This window comes from Hyperolius riggenbachi, chromosome 9, assembly GCF_040937935.1.
Source record: "Hyperolius riggenbachi isolate aHypRig1 chromosome 9, aHypRig1.pri, whole genome shotgun sequence".
NCBI lineage: Eukaryota > Metazoa > Chordata > Amphibia > Anura > Hyperoliidae > Hyperolius > Hyperolius riggenbachi.
The window spans coordinates 292,892,412-292,907,860 of NC_090654.1; the positions used below are offsets into that span (position 1 = coordinate 292,892,412).

General features: G+C 50.1%; 1 protein-coding gene across 1 annotated transcript in view; it reads left to right on the forward strand.

Annotated features, from left to right (window-relative positions):
- Positions 1-15,449, forward strand: part of NID2 (nidogen 2) — a 121,622-nt gene that overhangs the window by 47,128 nt on the left and 59,045 nt on the right. Inside the window, exons 3-4 of the mRNA XM_068254761.1 lie at positions 3,158-3,390; positions 10,518-11,047. Of these exons, the coding sequence (XP_068110862.1) occupies positions 3,158-3,390; positions 10,518-11,047 (763 nt within the window). The remainder of the gene's footprint in view (positions 1-3,157; positions 3,391-10,517; positions 11,048-15,449) is intronic.

Consider the following 15,449-nt stretch of genomic DNA (forward strand, 5'->3'; position numbering starts at 1 on the left):
ACTCTACAGAAAAACCAAGGGGTGCAGATGCCAAGGGCCGCCGTCAGGGCAGTACATGTGGTACTGCTGTATGGGGCCCATGGATAGTCTGACACATTGAGGGGCCACTGTGTCTGGAGCACCATCTACTCTATCAAGGGCACACTCTTGTAACTTGAAACTCTTTGCTCTTTGAGCCGCCATTTGACAGGTCTTACTGGCGTCAATCACTCCACCCCCTTTCAGTCACTCCACCCCCTTTCAGTCACTCCACCCCCTTTCAGTCACTCCACTCCCTTTCAGTCACTCCACTCCCTTTCAGTCACTCCACCCCCTTTCATTCACTCCACCCCCTTTCATTCACTCCACCCCCTGCCGTGTGACAGAGGAGGCAGGCAGGAGGGATTGGAAGAGAGATGTCTGCCTAGCCACAGTGGCTCTGCCCCTCCCCCCATGCATGACTCCGCCCTACAATGTTGTATCGCTAGTCAATAAATGAGTGCAGTTGTCATCATTTGCTCCCCACACTGCAGGGTGCGGCTCTCGCTTGCCTCCCGTCATTCCTCCTGCTACCCTCTCCATGGAACAGCACTCTGCTTGGCTGTGGCTTAATGGATGACTGTTCACTGCTCTTCACTGCTGAAATGGTTGCCATGACGTTCTATCAAAGTTAGTTAAAGGGAACCTAAACTGAGAAGAATGTGGATTTTTCCTTTTAAAATAATCCCAGTTGCCTGACTCTCCTACTGATCCTGTGTCTCTAATACTTTTAGCCACAGCCCCTGAACAAGCATAAAGACCAGGGCCCATATGCTATTCACTTTTCCCCCTGAGTTTTCTCCAAGTTGACATTTTTAAACTGGTCAATAAAATGTATTTTAAGCCACAGAAAGCAAGAAAATGCTCAAAATAACTTTGATAGTACTTTTTCAACTTCTGTTGGGTACCTTTTTAGTTGAAAAGTGCTGGAAAGCTATTTTAAATTGAAAATGAAAAAGTATCTATTATCGCCTAGGAGAAAAGTGAATTGCATATGCCCCGGGTGCTCTGACGGAAGTGTGACTGGAATAGCTGCATGCTTATTTCAGGTGTGTGATTCAGCCACTACTGCAGCCAAAGAGATCAGCAGGACTGCCAAGCAACTGGTATTGTTTAAAAGGAAACATGCATATCCCTCTCAGTTAAGGTTCCCTCGGGTTATGAATGAGCAATACATCCTGAATGCTGCAAACAGACTTCTCTATCCTTCTCACTACTTCTTCTCTGCTGCTCCTCTCTGCATGCCTCTATTCTGACTCCTCCCACTTCTCACCTGCTGCTCCTCTCTGCAAGCCTGTATTCTGGCTCCTCCTACTTCTCCTCTACTGCTCCTCTCTGCAAGCCTCTATTGTGACTCCTCCCACTTCTCCACATCTGCTGCTCCTCTCTGCAAGCCTCTATTGTGACTCCTCCCACTTCTCCACATCTGCTGCTCCTCTCTGCAAGCCTCTATTGTGACTCCTCCCACTTCTCATCTGCTGCTCCTCTCTGCAAGCCTCTATTCTGGCTCCTCCTACTTCTCCTCTACTGCTCCTCTCTGAAAGCCTTCATACTAGCCCCTCCAACTACTCACCTGCTGCTCCTCTCTGCAAGCCCCTATTATGACTCCTCCCACTTCTCCAGATCTGCAAGCCTCCATTCTGACTCCTCCCACTTCTCCTCACCTACTGCTCTTCTCTGCAAATCTGTATACTGGCTCCTCCCATTTCTCCTCACCTGCTGCTCTTCTCTGCAAGCCTGTATACTGGCTCTTCCCACTTCTCCTCACCTGCTGCATTTCTCTGCAAGCCTGTATACTGGCTCCTCCCACTGCTCTGCTGCTCCTCTCCGCAAGCCTCTATTCTGACTCCTCTCACTTCTCCTCACCTGCCGCTCTTCTCTGCAAACCTGTATACTGGCTCCTCCTACTTCTCCTCTGCTGCTCCTCTCTGCAAACCTGTCTACTTGCTCCTCTCACTTCTCCTCACCTGCTGCTCCTCTCTGCAAACCTGTATACTGGCTCCTCTCACTTCTCCTCACCTGCTGCTCCTCTCTGCAAGCCTGTATACTGGCTCCTCCTACTTCTCCTCTGCTGCTCCTCGCTGCAAGCCTGTATACTGGCTCCTCCTACTTCTACTCTGCTGCTCCACTCTGCAAGCCTGTATACTGGCTCCTCCTACTTCTCCTCTGCTGCTCCTCGCTGCAAGCCTGTATACTGGCTCCTCCTACTTCTCCTCTGCTGCTCCTCTCTGCAAACCTGTATACTGGCTCCTCACACTTCTCCTCTGCTGCTCCTCTCTGCAAGCCTGTATACTGGCTCCTCCTACTTCTCACCTGCTGCTCTTCTCTGCAAGCCTGTATACTGGCTCCTCACACTTCTCCTCTGCTGCTCCTCTCTGCAAGCCTGTATACTGGCTCCTCCTACTTCTCACCTGCGGCTCCTCTCTGAAAGCCTCTCTACTGGCTCCTCCCACTACTCAAAACATGATGCGGTGATGAAGTGCCAGTAACAATTGCCGAAGATTGGAAAATTAACATTACGGTCTGTGGCGGCACCCAAGTCAGGTGCTACGTGGTACCGGACTCGGTGGTACCTGGCTTGGTCCTGCCAATCTTACTGGCTGCAGTAGCATCTGAATCTCACACCTGAAACAAGCATGGGGCTAATCTAGTTGGACTTCAGTCAGAAACATCTGATCTGAATGCTTCTTGACAAGAAATAGATCAACAGGAGGTCTGTATGGCTGATATTGTGGTGAAACCCCTCCCACAGTGTGATGACAGGGCCAAGGCTATGACAGTTTCCTGCCTGTGAACCTCGTTGCATTGTGGGAAATAACGGCTTTTCCCATCTGCCAAGCAAGCAGTATCTACCTCAGTGCATAGAACTCTCAGTAAGGAACATTCCGTACAGATCACCTGGCAGAACTAAAGATGTCTCCAACAGTGATATATTCCAGAATGTAAATGAGGGAGAGGAAAAACACTGAATAAATATTTTGTAAATGAATATTGTAAAAAAAATAAGCAATTTTATCCATCACATTATTTTCACTAGAGTTCCTCCTTAAGATCAGTTTGAACATTTGTTTTGCCTTGTTTTTATAAATGATGCGTATGATTGCCTAACGCTGTGATGTCTTGTTTTTGGCCCTCACAGTTCAACACATTCCAGGCCGTGCTGGCGTACGATGACTCCGACACCTACGCCATATTCCTCTATCCCGAGAACGGACTCCAGTTTTTCGGTACAAGACCTAAAGATTCGTATAACGCCCAGCTCGACCTCCCGGCCCGCGTGGGCTTCAGCAGGGGCGAATCGGAGGGCCAGAAGAGGGAAGCGCCCTTTTACAGCGTCACAAACAACGAGCAGTCTGTAAAGAGACTTTATCAGTAAGTGCAGCCGCAATCTCAGGGATAGCGCTTGTTCCTCTGCAGTAAGTGCAGCAGCATTCTCAGGGTCAGCGCTTGTTCCTCTGCAGTAAGTGCAGCCGCAATCTCAGAGTCAGCGCTTGTTCCTCTGCAGTAAGTGCAGCCGCATTCTCAGGGATAGCGCTTGTTCCTCTGCAGTAAGTCCAGCCGCATTCTCAGGGTCAGCGCTTGTTCCTCTGCAGTAAGTCCAGCCGCATTCTCAGGGATAGCGCTTGTTCCTCTGCAGTAAGTCCAGCCACATTCTCAGGGTCAGCGCTTGTTCCTCTGCAGTAAGTCCAGCCACATTCTCAGGGTCAGCGCTTGTTCCTCTGCAGTAAGTCCAGCCGCATTCTCAGGGTCAGTGCTTGTTCCTCTGCAGTAATTCCAGCCGCATTCTCAGGGTCAGCGCTTGTTCCTCTGCAGTAAGTCCAGCCACATTCTCAGGGTCAGTGCTTGTTCCTCTGCAGTAAGTGCAGCCGCATTCTCAGGGATAGCGCTTGTTCCTCTGCAGTAAGTCCAGCCGCATTCTCAGGGTCAGCGCTTGTTCCTCTGCAGTAAGTCCAGCCGCATTCTCAGGGATAGCGCTTGTTCCTCTGCAGTAAGTCCAGCCACATTCTCAGGGTCAGCGCTTGTTCCTCTGCAGTAAGTCCAGCCACATTCTCAGGGTCAGCGCTTGTTCCTCTGCAGTAAGTCCAGCCGCATTCTCAGGGTCAGTGCTTGTTCCTCTGCAGTAATTCCAGCCGCATTCTCAGGGTCAGCGCTTGTTCCTCTGCAGTAAGTCCAGCCGCATTATTAGGGTCAGCTCTTGTTCCTCTGCAGTAAGTCCAGCCGCATTCTCAGGGTCAGCGCTTGTTCCTCTGCAGTAAGTGCAGCCGCATTATCAGGGTCAGCGCTTGTTCCTCTGCAGTAAGTGCAGCCGCATTCTCAGAGTCAGCGCTTGTTCCTCTGCAGTAAGTTCAGCCGCATTATCAGGGTCAGCGCTTGTTCCTCTGCAGTAAGTCCAGCCACATTCTCAGGGTCAGCGCTTGTTCCTCTGCAGTAAGTCCAGCCACATTCTCAGGGTCAGCGCTTGTTCCTCTGCAGTAAGTCCAGCCGCATTCTCAGGGTCAGTGCTTGTTCCTCTGCAGTAATTCCAGCCGCATTCTCAGGGTCAGCGCTTGTTCCTCTGCAGTAAGTCCAGCCGCATTATTAGGGTCAGCTCTTGTTCCTCTGCAGTAAGTCCAGCCGCATTCTCAGGGTCAGCGCTTGTTCCTCTGCAGTAAGTGCAGCCGCATTATCAGGGTCAGCGCTTGTTCCTCTGCAGTAAGTGCAGCCGCATTCTCAGAGTCAGCGCTTGTTCCTCTGCAGTAAGTTCAGCCGCATTATCAGGGTCAGCGCTTGTTCCTCTGCAGTAAGTCCAGCCGCATTCTCAGGGTCAGCGCTTGTTCCTCTGCAGTAAGTGCAGCCGCATTATCAGGGTCAGCGCTTGTTCCTCTGCAGTAAGTCCAGCCGCATTCTCAGGGATAGCGCTTGTTCCTCTGCAGTAAGTCCAGCCGCAATCTCAGGGTCAGCGCTTGTTCCTCTGCAGTAAGTCCAGCCGCATTCTCAGAGTCAGCGCTTGTTCCTCTGCAGTAAGTGCAGCCGCATTCTCAGGGTCAGCGCTCGTTCCTCTGCAGTAAGTCCAGCCACATTCTCAGAGTCAGCGCTTGTTCCTCTGCAGTAAGTCCAGCCGCATTCTCAGGGATAGCGCTTGTTCCTCTGCAGTAAGTGCAGCCGCATTCTCAGGGTCAGCTCTTGTTCCTCTGCAGTAAGTGCAGCCGCATTCTCAGGGTCAGCGCTTGTTCCTCTGCAGTAAGTCCAGCCGCATTCTCAGGGTCAGCGCTTGTTCCTCTGCAGTAAGTGCAGCCGCATTCTCAGAGTCAGCGCTTGTTCCTCTGCAGTAAGTGCAGCCGCATTCTCAGGGTCAGCGCTTGTTCCTCTGCAGTAAGTCCAGCCGCATTCTCAGGGATAGCGCTTGTTCCTCTGCAGTAAGTGCAGCCGCATTCTCAGGGTCAGCTCTTGTTCCTCTGCAGTAAGTCCAGCCGCATTCTCAGAGTCAGCGCTTGTTCCTCTGCAGTAAGTGCAGCCGCATTCTCAGAGTCAGCGCTTGTTCCTCTGCAGTAAGTGCAGCCGCATTCTCAGGGTCAGCGCTTGTTCCTCTGCAGTAAGTCCAGCCGCATTCTCAGGGTCAGCGCTTGTTCCTCTGCAGTAAGTCCAGCCGCATTCTCAGGGTCAGCGCTTGTTCCTCTGCAGTAAGTGCAGCCGCATTATCAGGGTCAGCGCTTGTTCCTCTGCAGTAAGTCCAGCCGCATTCTCAGGGATAGCGCTTGTTCCTCTGCAGTAAGTCCAGCCGCAATCTCAGGGTCAGCGCTTGTTCCTCTGCAGTAAGTCCAGCCGCATTCTCAGAGTCAGCGCTTGTTCCTCTGCAGTAAGTGCAGCCGCATTCTCAGGGTCAGCGCTCGTTCCTCTGCAGTAAGTCCAGCCACATTCTCAGAGTCAGCGCTTGTTCCTCTGCATTAAGTCCAGCCACATTCTCAGGGTCAGCGCTTGTTCCTCTGCAGTAAGTGCAGCCGCATTCTCAGGGTCAGCGCTTGTTCCTCTGCAGTAAGTCCAGCCGCAATCTCAGGGTCAGCGCTTGTTCCTCTGCAGTAAGTGCAGCCGCATTCTCAGGGTCAGCGCTTGTTCCTCTGCAGTAAGTCCAGCCGCATTCTCAGGGTCAGCGCTTGTTCCTCTGCAGTAAGTGCAGCCGCATTCTCAGGGTCAGCTCTTGTTCCTCTGCAGTAAGTCCAGCCACATTCTCAGAGTCAGCGCTTGTTCCTCTGCAGTAAGTGCAGCCGCATTCTCAGGGTCAGCGCTTGTTCCTCTGCAGTAAGTCCAGCCGCAATCTCAGGGTCAGCGCTTGTTCCTCTGCAGTAAGTGCAGCCGCATTCTCAGGGTCAGCGCTTGTTCCTCTGCAGTAAGTCCAGCCGCATTCTCAGGGTCAGCGCTTGTTCCTCTGCAGTAAGTGCAGCCGCATTCTCAGGGTCAGCTCTTGTTTCTCTGCAGTAAGTCCAGCCACATTCTCAGAGTCAGCGCTTGTTCCTCTGCAGTAAGTGCAGCCGCATTCTCAGAGTCAGCGCTTGTTCCTCTGCAGTAAGTGCAGCCGCATTCTCAGGGTCAGCGCTTGTTCCTCTGCAGTAAGTCCAGCCGCATTCTCAGAGTCAGCGCTTGTTCCTCTGCAGTAAGTGCAGCCGCATTCTCAGGGTCAGCGCTTGTTCCTCTGCAGTAAGTCCAGCCGCATTCTCAGGGTCAGCGCTTGTTCCTCTGCAGTAGGTCCAGCCGCATTCTCAGGGTCAGCGCTTGTTCCTCTGCAGTAAGTGCAGCCGCATTCTCAGAGTCAGCGCTTGTTCCTCTGCAGTAAGTGCAGCCGCATTCTCAGAGTCAGCGCTTGTTCCTCTGCAGTAAGTGCAGCCGCATTCTCAGGGTCAGCTCTTGTTCCTCTGCAGTAAGTGCAGCCGCATTCTCAGGGTCAGCGCTTGTTCCTCTGCAGTAAGTGCAGCCGCATTCTCAGGGTCAGCGCTTGTCCTCTGCAGTTAGTCCAGCCGCATTCTCAGGGTCAGCGCTTGTTCCTCTGCAGTAAGTCCAGCCACATTCTCAGGGTCAGCGCTTGTTCCTCTGCAGTAAGTGCAGCCGCATTCTCAGGGTCAGCGCTTGTTCCTCTGCAGTAAGTCCAGCCGCATTATCAGGGTCAGCGCTTGTTCCTCTGCAGTAAGTCCAGCCGCATTCTCAGGGTCAGCGCTTGTTCCTCTGCAGTAAGTGCAGCCGCATTCTCAGGGTCAGCGCTTGTTCCTCTGCAGTAAGTCCAGCCACATTCTCAGGGTCAGCGCTTGTTCCTCTGCAGTAAGTGCAGCCGCATTCTCAGAGTCAGCGCTTGTTCCTCTGCAGTAAGTCCAGCCACATTCTCAGGGTCAGCGCATGTTCCTCTGCAGTAAGTCCAGCCGCAATCTCAGGGTCAGCGCTTGTTCCTCTGCAGTAAGTACAGCCGCATTCTCAGAGTCAGCGCTTGTTCCTCTGCAGTAAGTCCAGCCGCATTCTCAGGGTCAGCGCTTGTTCCTCTGCAGTAAGTCCAGCCGCATTCTCAGGGTCAGCGCTTGTTCCTCTGCAGTAAGTGCAGCCACATTCTCAGGGTCAGCGCTTGTTCCTCTGCAGTAAGTGCAGCCGCATTCTCAGGGTCAGCGCTTGTTCCTCTGCAGTAAGTCCAGCCACATTCTCAGGGTCAGCGCTTGTTCCTCTGCAGTAAGTGCAGCCGCATTCTCAGAGTCAGCGCTTGTTCCTCTGCAGTAAGTCCAGCCACATTCTCAGGGTCAGCGCTTGTTCCTCTGCAGTAAGTGCAGCCGCATTCTCAGAGTCAGCGCTTGTTCCTCTGCAGTAAGTCCAGCCACATTCTCAGGGTCAGCGCATGTTCCTCTGCAGTAAGTCCAGCCGCAATCTCAGGGTCAGCGCTTGTTCCTCTGCAGTAAGTCCAGCCGCATTATTAGGGACTAGCCGACCCGCGGCGTAGCATACGCCGCATAAGAGGGCAGGAAGGGGTTATTGGGCACAGCAGCGGGGAGGGGGGTTGGACACCCCCTCAACTGGGTCCCCCATGTGTGCTTTACCTCCAGCTTAAGCTCAGCAGGAACCCCCCCTCAACTGGGTCCCCCATGTGTGCTCTACCTCCAGCTTAAGCTCAGCAGGACCCCCCCCCCCCCTTTACCTGGGTCCCCCATGTGCGCTCCCCCTCCTGCTTAAGCACAGTAGCAGCCACCACTATTAGTAAGAGGCAGCGGGCGGGGACGACTCACCTCTTCCATGTTCCATCGTGCATTCCACTGTCGTCACTTCCTGCAATGCCGCACACTGTATTGGTGTAATTTGCCTTTTTAAAACAGAAGGAAATCTGCAATAATTCAGCTATACGTGAACATTTGTGGTTACCCACAATGCACTGCTACTAAATATCCAAATTATCCCTTTTCCCCCTTGGTAAGCCAAGCAAGCATCCAGAGCCACTGGTGTATAGCAACCATATAGCTTTAAATTTTACACAGTCATATCAAACCCACATGTAGACAGCCTGTTTCTGACTTTTGGTCCTCATCTGTAGCTGGCAAGGATTGATATGACTGTATGAGATAGGGCTTGCACCAGTACAACAGAGTAACCAAGCAGCTCAGGGTGACCCAAACCACTCAGAATGTATAGGGGGATTAAAGGGACCAAAAAGACCTCCTACTAAAAAAACAAAGCTTGGTGTAATTTGCCTTCTTAAAACAGAAGAAAATCTGCAATAATTCAGCTATAAGTGAACATTTGTGATTACCCACAATGCACTGCTACTAAATATGCAAATGATCCCTCTTTTCCCTTGGTTTGATATGACACTACTTCTTCTTCTTGCTTGGACCAGCCCCTTCTTCTTGCTTGGACCGGCCCTGGGGGCAGGGCGCTACTTCTTCTTGCTTGATGGTTGAGGCACTTACTCTATTATGTATATAGATAGCGCTTGTTCCTCTGGGGATAGCGCTCATCTGTGCGGTCCTGATGCTTTTTAAATGTTACTTGCTAAATAAATGCCTTTATTAAGGCTACAGGGTAAACCTGAAGTGAAGGTATGTCAAGGTTAAAAATCATAAGGTGCGTACACGCGCACTACTATAAGGAACGACGGGTCCGTCAGACCCTCCCGCTGGGTGGGCGTTCCAGCGATAGTAGTGCGTGTGTACAATCTGTCGGCAGACTGATAACACTGTTTATGAACGATACGTTTAGCAGGTACAGGCGTCCCCCAGTATAGGTAGCCAGGTATAAGGGCCTCCAGTATAGCCTAGCCAGGCACAGGTGTCCCCCAGTATAGGTTAGCCAGGTACAGGTGTCCCCCAGTATAGGTTAGCCAGGTACAGGTGTCCCCCAAAATAGGTCAGCAAGGTACAGGTGTCCCCCAGTACAGGTTAGCCAGGTACAGGTGTCCCCCAGTATAGGTTAGCCAGGTACAGGTGTCCCCCAGTACAGGTTAGCCAGGTACAGGTGTCCCTCAGTATAGGTTAGCCAGGTACAGATGCCCCCAGTATAGGTTAGCCAGGTACAGATGCCCCCAGTATAGGTTAGCTAGGTACAAGTGTACCCCAGTATAGGTTAGCCAGGTACAGGTGTCCCCCAGTATAGGTAGCCAGGTATAAGGGCTTCCAGTATAGCCTAGCCAAGCACAGGTGTCCCCCAGTATAGGTTAGCCAGGTACAGGTGTCCCCAGTATAGGTTACCCAGGTACAGGTGTCCCCCAAAATAGCTCAGCAAGGTACAGGTGTCCCCCAGTATAGGTTAGCCAGGTACAGGTGACCCCCAGTATAGGTTAGCCAGGTACAGGTGTCCCTCAATATAGGTAGCCAGGTACAGGTGACCCCAGTATAGGTTTTTCAGGTACAGGTGTCCCTCAGTACAGGTGTCCCCCAGTATAGATTGGCCAGGTACAGGTGTCCCCCTGTATAGGTTAGCCAGGTACAGGTGTCCCCCAGTATCGATTAGCCAGGTACAGGTGTCCCCCAGTATCGGTTAGCCAGGTACAGGTGTCCCCCAGTATCGGTTAGCCAGGTACAGGTGTCCCCCAGTATCGATTAGCCAGGTACAGGTGTCCCCCAGTATCGGTTAGCCAGGTACAGGTGTCCCTCAGTATAGATTAGCCAGGTACAGGTGTCCTCCTGTATAGGTTAGCCAGGTACAGGTGTCCTCCTGTATTGGTTAGCCAGGTACAGGTGTCCCCCAGTATAGGTTAGGCTTTTACAGGTGTCCTCCTGTATAGGTTAGCCAGGTACAGGTATCCCCCAGTATAGGTTAGCCAGGTACAGGTGTCCCCCAGTATAGGTTAGCCAGGTACATGTGTCCCCCAGTATAGGTTAGCCAGGTACAGGTGTCCTCCTGTATAGGTTAGCCAGGTACAGGTGTCCCCCAGTATAGGTTAGCCAGGTGAATCTCTTCTTTAAAAGCCTGTGTACACTAGCCCCGAAAAAGAAGCTTCTAAGATTTCACCACAGGAAGGTCCATGGTTTAATTTTCCTCTTTTTCTCTTCACCTGTTAGAGACAGCAATGTCGGAGTTCCTGGAGTCTGGATCTTCCATATTGGAAGCCTTTCGGAGATCGATAACGTAATTCCAGCGAGAGCATTTCACGGCCATGCGCAGGAACGGTACATCCCCCTGATAAACTCCCACAATGATTTCCCAGAGCAGCAGCGAGCGGGGGAGACCCAGTTCAACGGAGACAACCAATATGACGACACCCAATACGACGACGAGGAAGATTATCCTGGAGGACAAACCACCGAACCACCCACCACGGACGGTGGAAACCTCAATCCTTATCACTATACACCCAACAATCCCTTGCCACCATCTGAGGGAGAGCCCAGCTGGACTCCGTACAACCCTGACGAGACCAGGCATCTCGGGTATATTCCAGACTCTCAGGCTGAAGGGGAACCTTCTGAGCCGGTGTCCCAGGATATCGACAATGTTACTCCAAGCCTTGTGGACCCACCGAGACCTGATGTGGTATACAGGAGTGGGCAGGTTCACGGGTACGATGATGAGGGAGGACTGGACACCGATGGTAAGGCTCAGATCTCGAAACCTTTATTTCTTGCGTGTGACTTTAGTCTTTAGGCAAAATTCTGAACGTGAAATGAAGAAATAAAGAACTATAGGAAGAAAGCTTCATGGTAACTATTCCACTAAGGTCCCCGATAGTCATCGGCCATCGACCCCGAGGCTTTCTCCTTCCTCAGTGACCTATTGATAGTCATGAAGGGGCACCAACTCATGTTCCAAAACAGCCCCCACCTCCTGCTCCGTATAGTGTTAGGAACTCTGGGAAGGTGCGTGGAGTAGACTTTAACTCTGCGGGGGTGGGTACAGTTATGCAGTTATGTTGGGGGAGCAGCTGGCTCGAGGGGGGGGGGAGAGCAACAAAGGGCCCCTTATGCCACTATAGGGAAGGGGGAGGTGTCTTTTGGGGGCGGGTTAGTTTTGGCCCCTTATACCACTATAGGGAAGGGGGAGGTGTCTGTTGGGGGTGGGTTAGTTTTAGCCCCTTATGCCACTATAGGGAAGGGGGAGGTGTCTGTTGGGGGGCGGGTTGGTTTTGGCCCCTTATGCCACTTTAGGGAAGGGGGAGGTGTCTGTTGGGGGTGGGTTAGTTTTAGCCCCTTATGCCACTATAGGGAAGGGGGAGGTGTCTGTTGGGGGGCGGGTTGGTTTTGCCTGGGATTCCACTGTTACTAGCATGCATCCGTGTGCATGAGTGCATTGTTCTGTTGGGCATGTGCGGACCTTAACCGTAGCATGGATATGCAAGAGCTTGTTCACACTTTCGGGGTTATTTCAGAAATCGCCCTAAAAGTGCCTGTGCAATGATTCCCTATGAGAGTGTTCACATCTGAGCGTTTGATTTCGATCCGCTCACCAAAGCGCTGCCTGTACCATTTTCTGAGCGTTTTTGCTCAATGGAAGGTATAGGGAAACCGCTAAGTGCTTTGTATAGTGATTTCCCCAGCGCTTCGTAAATAAATACATTGTATTTACTCATTTCCGGGTGAGAGAGTTCACTACCTGACTGACGTCAAGAAGTGAAAAAACGAATCCCTCTGCAAAAGCGCTGAGAAAAGCCCTATACAAAAAATTGCAACGTGCTGGTAAAAAGAAATGCGCACAAAACGCTGGCGTCAGCGATTTTTAGATGTGAACAAAGCTTAACTTGCCCTAACTAGGCTGTGTATTGTATGCGAATGCCAGGGCTTGCACGCCGCACACTATACAACATGGCCTTGCACCTGAACATGCGTTTATTGCCGCAGGCTTGGAGTGTTAAAGAACTGTATTTTTTTATCCTTTAAAGGACCACTATTGCAAAAAAAAATGTAAAATGTAAAATTCATGCATATAAGATGTACGTTTGATCCCGTGTAAAATTCATTATAAATTTTCTTTTATATCTCTGTGTTTCTGTCACTTACAATAGGTAGGGAAAATACAACAGATCTGATAGGTTTTGGACTTCTCCATTTCCTCTTAGGGGATTCTTTGGGTTTTATTTATTTTCAAAAGCACATACTGAATGGTCGTTTCCTAATCCAACTGCAAAAAACAAAAACAAAAAACGAGTATGGAGACTGTCTGGCTGATATCTTTGTATAGATCCTTTACAAAGAGTGCTCTTGTAAAAGATAAAGGGAATGCTGAGAACCCCCCCCCCTCCTCCATTAGGACATGGACTAGTCCTAAATCTGTCAGATCTATCAGATTCTTACTATAAGTGACAACAGCACAGGAAAAAAGTAATTCATAGAGCGATTTACTGAGGGAGAAATGAACATCTTATATGCATGTGTGTGCCTGTATTTTAAATCGTATGCATTTTTCTATAGTGGTCCTTAAAGGATACCCGAAGTGACGTGTGACATGACGAGATAGACATGTGTATGTACAGTGCCTAGCACACAAATAACTAGGCTGTGTTCCTTTTTTTCTTTCTCTGCCTGAAAGAGTTAAATATCAGGTATGTAAGTGGCTGACTCAGTCCTGACTCAGACAGGAAGTGACTACAGTGTGACCCTCACTGATAAGAAATTCACCTTTTTTACCTCTTTCTTGCTCTCAGAAGCCATTTTCTGCTAGGAAAGTGTTTTATACTTGTGATTTCTTATCAGTGAGGGTCACACTGTAGTCACTTCCTGTCTGAGTCAGGACTGAGTCAGCCATTTACATACCTGATATTTAACTCTTTCAGGCAGAGAAAGAAAAAAAGGAACACAGCATAGTTATTTGTGTGCTAGGCACTGTACATACACATGTCTATCTCATTATGTCACATTTCAGTTCGGGTATCCTTTAACCCTCCCTACAAGTTCTACCTTGCATACAAAGGCTATTGAATGATCTGTTTTATGAATACGATCCTATTTTGCTGCAGAAAAAAACCCAAAGTGGAGCAGCTACTCAGAGCAGCCAATCAGAATCCTTGTGTCTCTCTGAAGCCTGATTGGGTACTCTGGGCACCACTCCCTTTTTTTCCTTGCACCTGTCTCAACCAATGAAATGGAACTGGATAATACGATTTCAACGGGATGTTTTTTTGTTGTTCTCGCTGACTTTTGACCCCTCGTTCAGGTCAGATGGCCATCAGAGTTATGGGGCAGATCACAGTGTCCTTATGGATGGCAGCTTAATGCCTTCTCACTATGGCTAAGCTGCTGCCTACTAGTGGTGATGGTCAATACGATGGTAATAATCCCAAGTTGATGCAGATTTTATGCTAATTTTAAGCAAAATTATGTAGCTTGGAAGTATTAGCATGTCATTTCTAGTCACCATGGAAACATGGCCACGGCGGGGAGTGCCTCCCTGTTACATACACTGCATTGCTGAGTTCATAAATGCCAGACTAAACAGGTGGCTTTTTCAGTTTGGACTTAAATGCTTCCAGGGATGGAGATGTCCTGATTGCGTGTGGCAGGGAGTTCCAAGGTGTAGGGACAGCATGACAGAAGGCTCTGTCTCCAAAGGTTTTGAGGTGGACTTTGGGGGTGACCAAGGTGTTGCATCCTTTTTATGTAAGATTGTGGGGGGTGGTGATGCAGTTGCAACAAGTCCTTCAGGTATCCAGGGCCCAGATTGTGCAAGGATTTGAATGTCAATAAGCCGATCTTAAACAGAATTCTCCATTTTATCGGTAGCCAGCGGAGTGAGCGAAGGGTTGTTGTTATGTGGCAATGGTGGGTTGGCTCGTTAACAGCCTTGCGGCGGCATTCTGTACTAATTTCAAGCTGTGCAGGTCTTTGGGAGGCCTGTATAGAGAACATTGCAGTAGTCCAGCCGAGATGTGATGAAGGCATGAACTAGGGTTAGAAGAGCCTCTGAAGGAGTGAGGTGTTTAATCCCTACAATATTCCTTAAGTGAGAGAAGGAATGTTTCACAACAGCTGAGATTTAATTCCTGAATCTTAATTCCCATCAGTCAGTACACCCAGGCTGTACACAAATTCTGAGCTTCCTATCCTTAGTGGTGTTGGCTGAGTCTGGAGATGCTTTGCTGTCGAGCGCTGACCTCCGATGACAGGAACCTCAGTTTTGGCAGCATGCGTAAGCATGCCTAGGCAAAGCTCCTGCAGTCAAATCAAATCAAAGATAGCTTTATTGGCATGACCAAGATTCATTACAGGTATTGCCAAAGCAAGGGGAAATAGGGGACATGGCAGGGGGTGGGGTAGGGGGACAATGGCTAAGCAGTCTGTGGACATTTTTTAGGTTTACAGTTCCGTTATGCTCCTCTCACTCTGTGGCATGCTGTGATGTAGTGTGCAGCGATTGTCACTGTGGATTCCTCTTCTCCCAGTAGGATATATGTTTTTCTCTCCTCTTCTAATGTGAGAAAGTCTGGGAATAGTTCCAACAATTTCTTAAAGAAGGTGTCCCTGGCAGCAGTATATTTGGGGCAGTACAGCAGGAAGTGGCTTTCATCCTCAAGGGTCTTCTGCTCACAGTGTTGGCATAGTCTCTCCTCCCTGGGTTTGTACGTCTGTCTGTGTCTCCCAGACTCTATTTCGAGGTTGTGAGCACTCAGTCTGTAGACACTCAGAATTTTCCTCTCTTGAGAGTTTTGCAGCTTTTCCAGGTATGGGGCCATTTTATATTCTCTTTGTAAAGACTGGTATATGGTTAGCTTTTGTGCCTGTTTTATTTCACTCCTCCATTTTTCCACATAGTCTTCTTTGCTCTTAGCTGTGGTGTGTTTTATCTGGACTTTTGTTATGACCTGTGGGTCGGGGGTTGGAGGGAGTATAGAGCTGACCATGACTTTCAGTGCACACGGCTTTTCTTGGTCTTCATTGTGCAGCATGGCTTTGTAGTGGGGTGAGTCAGGGCTGCTGCTCTGTAGGTGGGCCCAGAAGGACAACACTCTCTTCTGTATCTCAAGCAGTAATGGGAATCTCCCCAGCTCAGCTCGGCAGGCATTG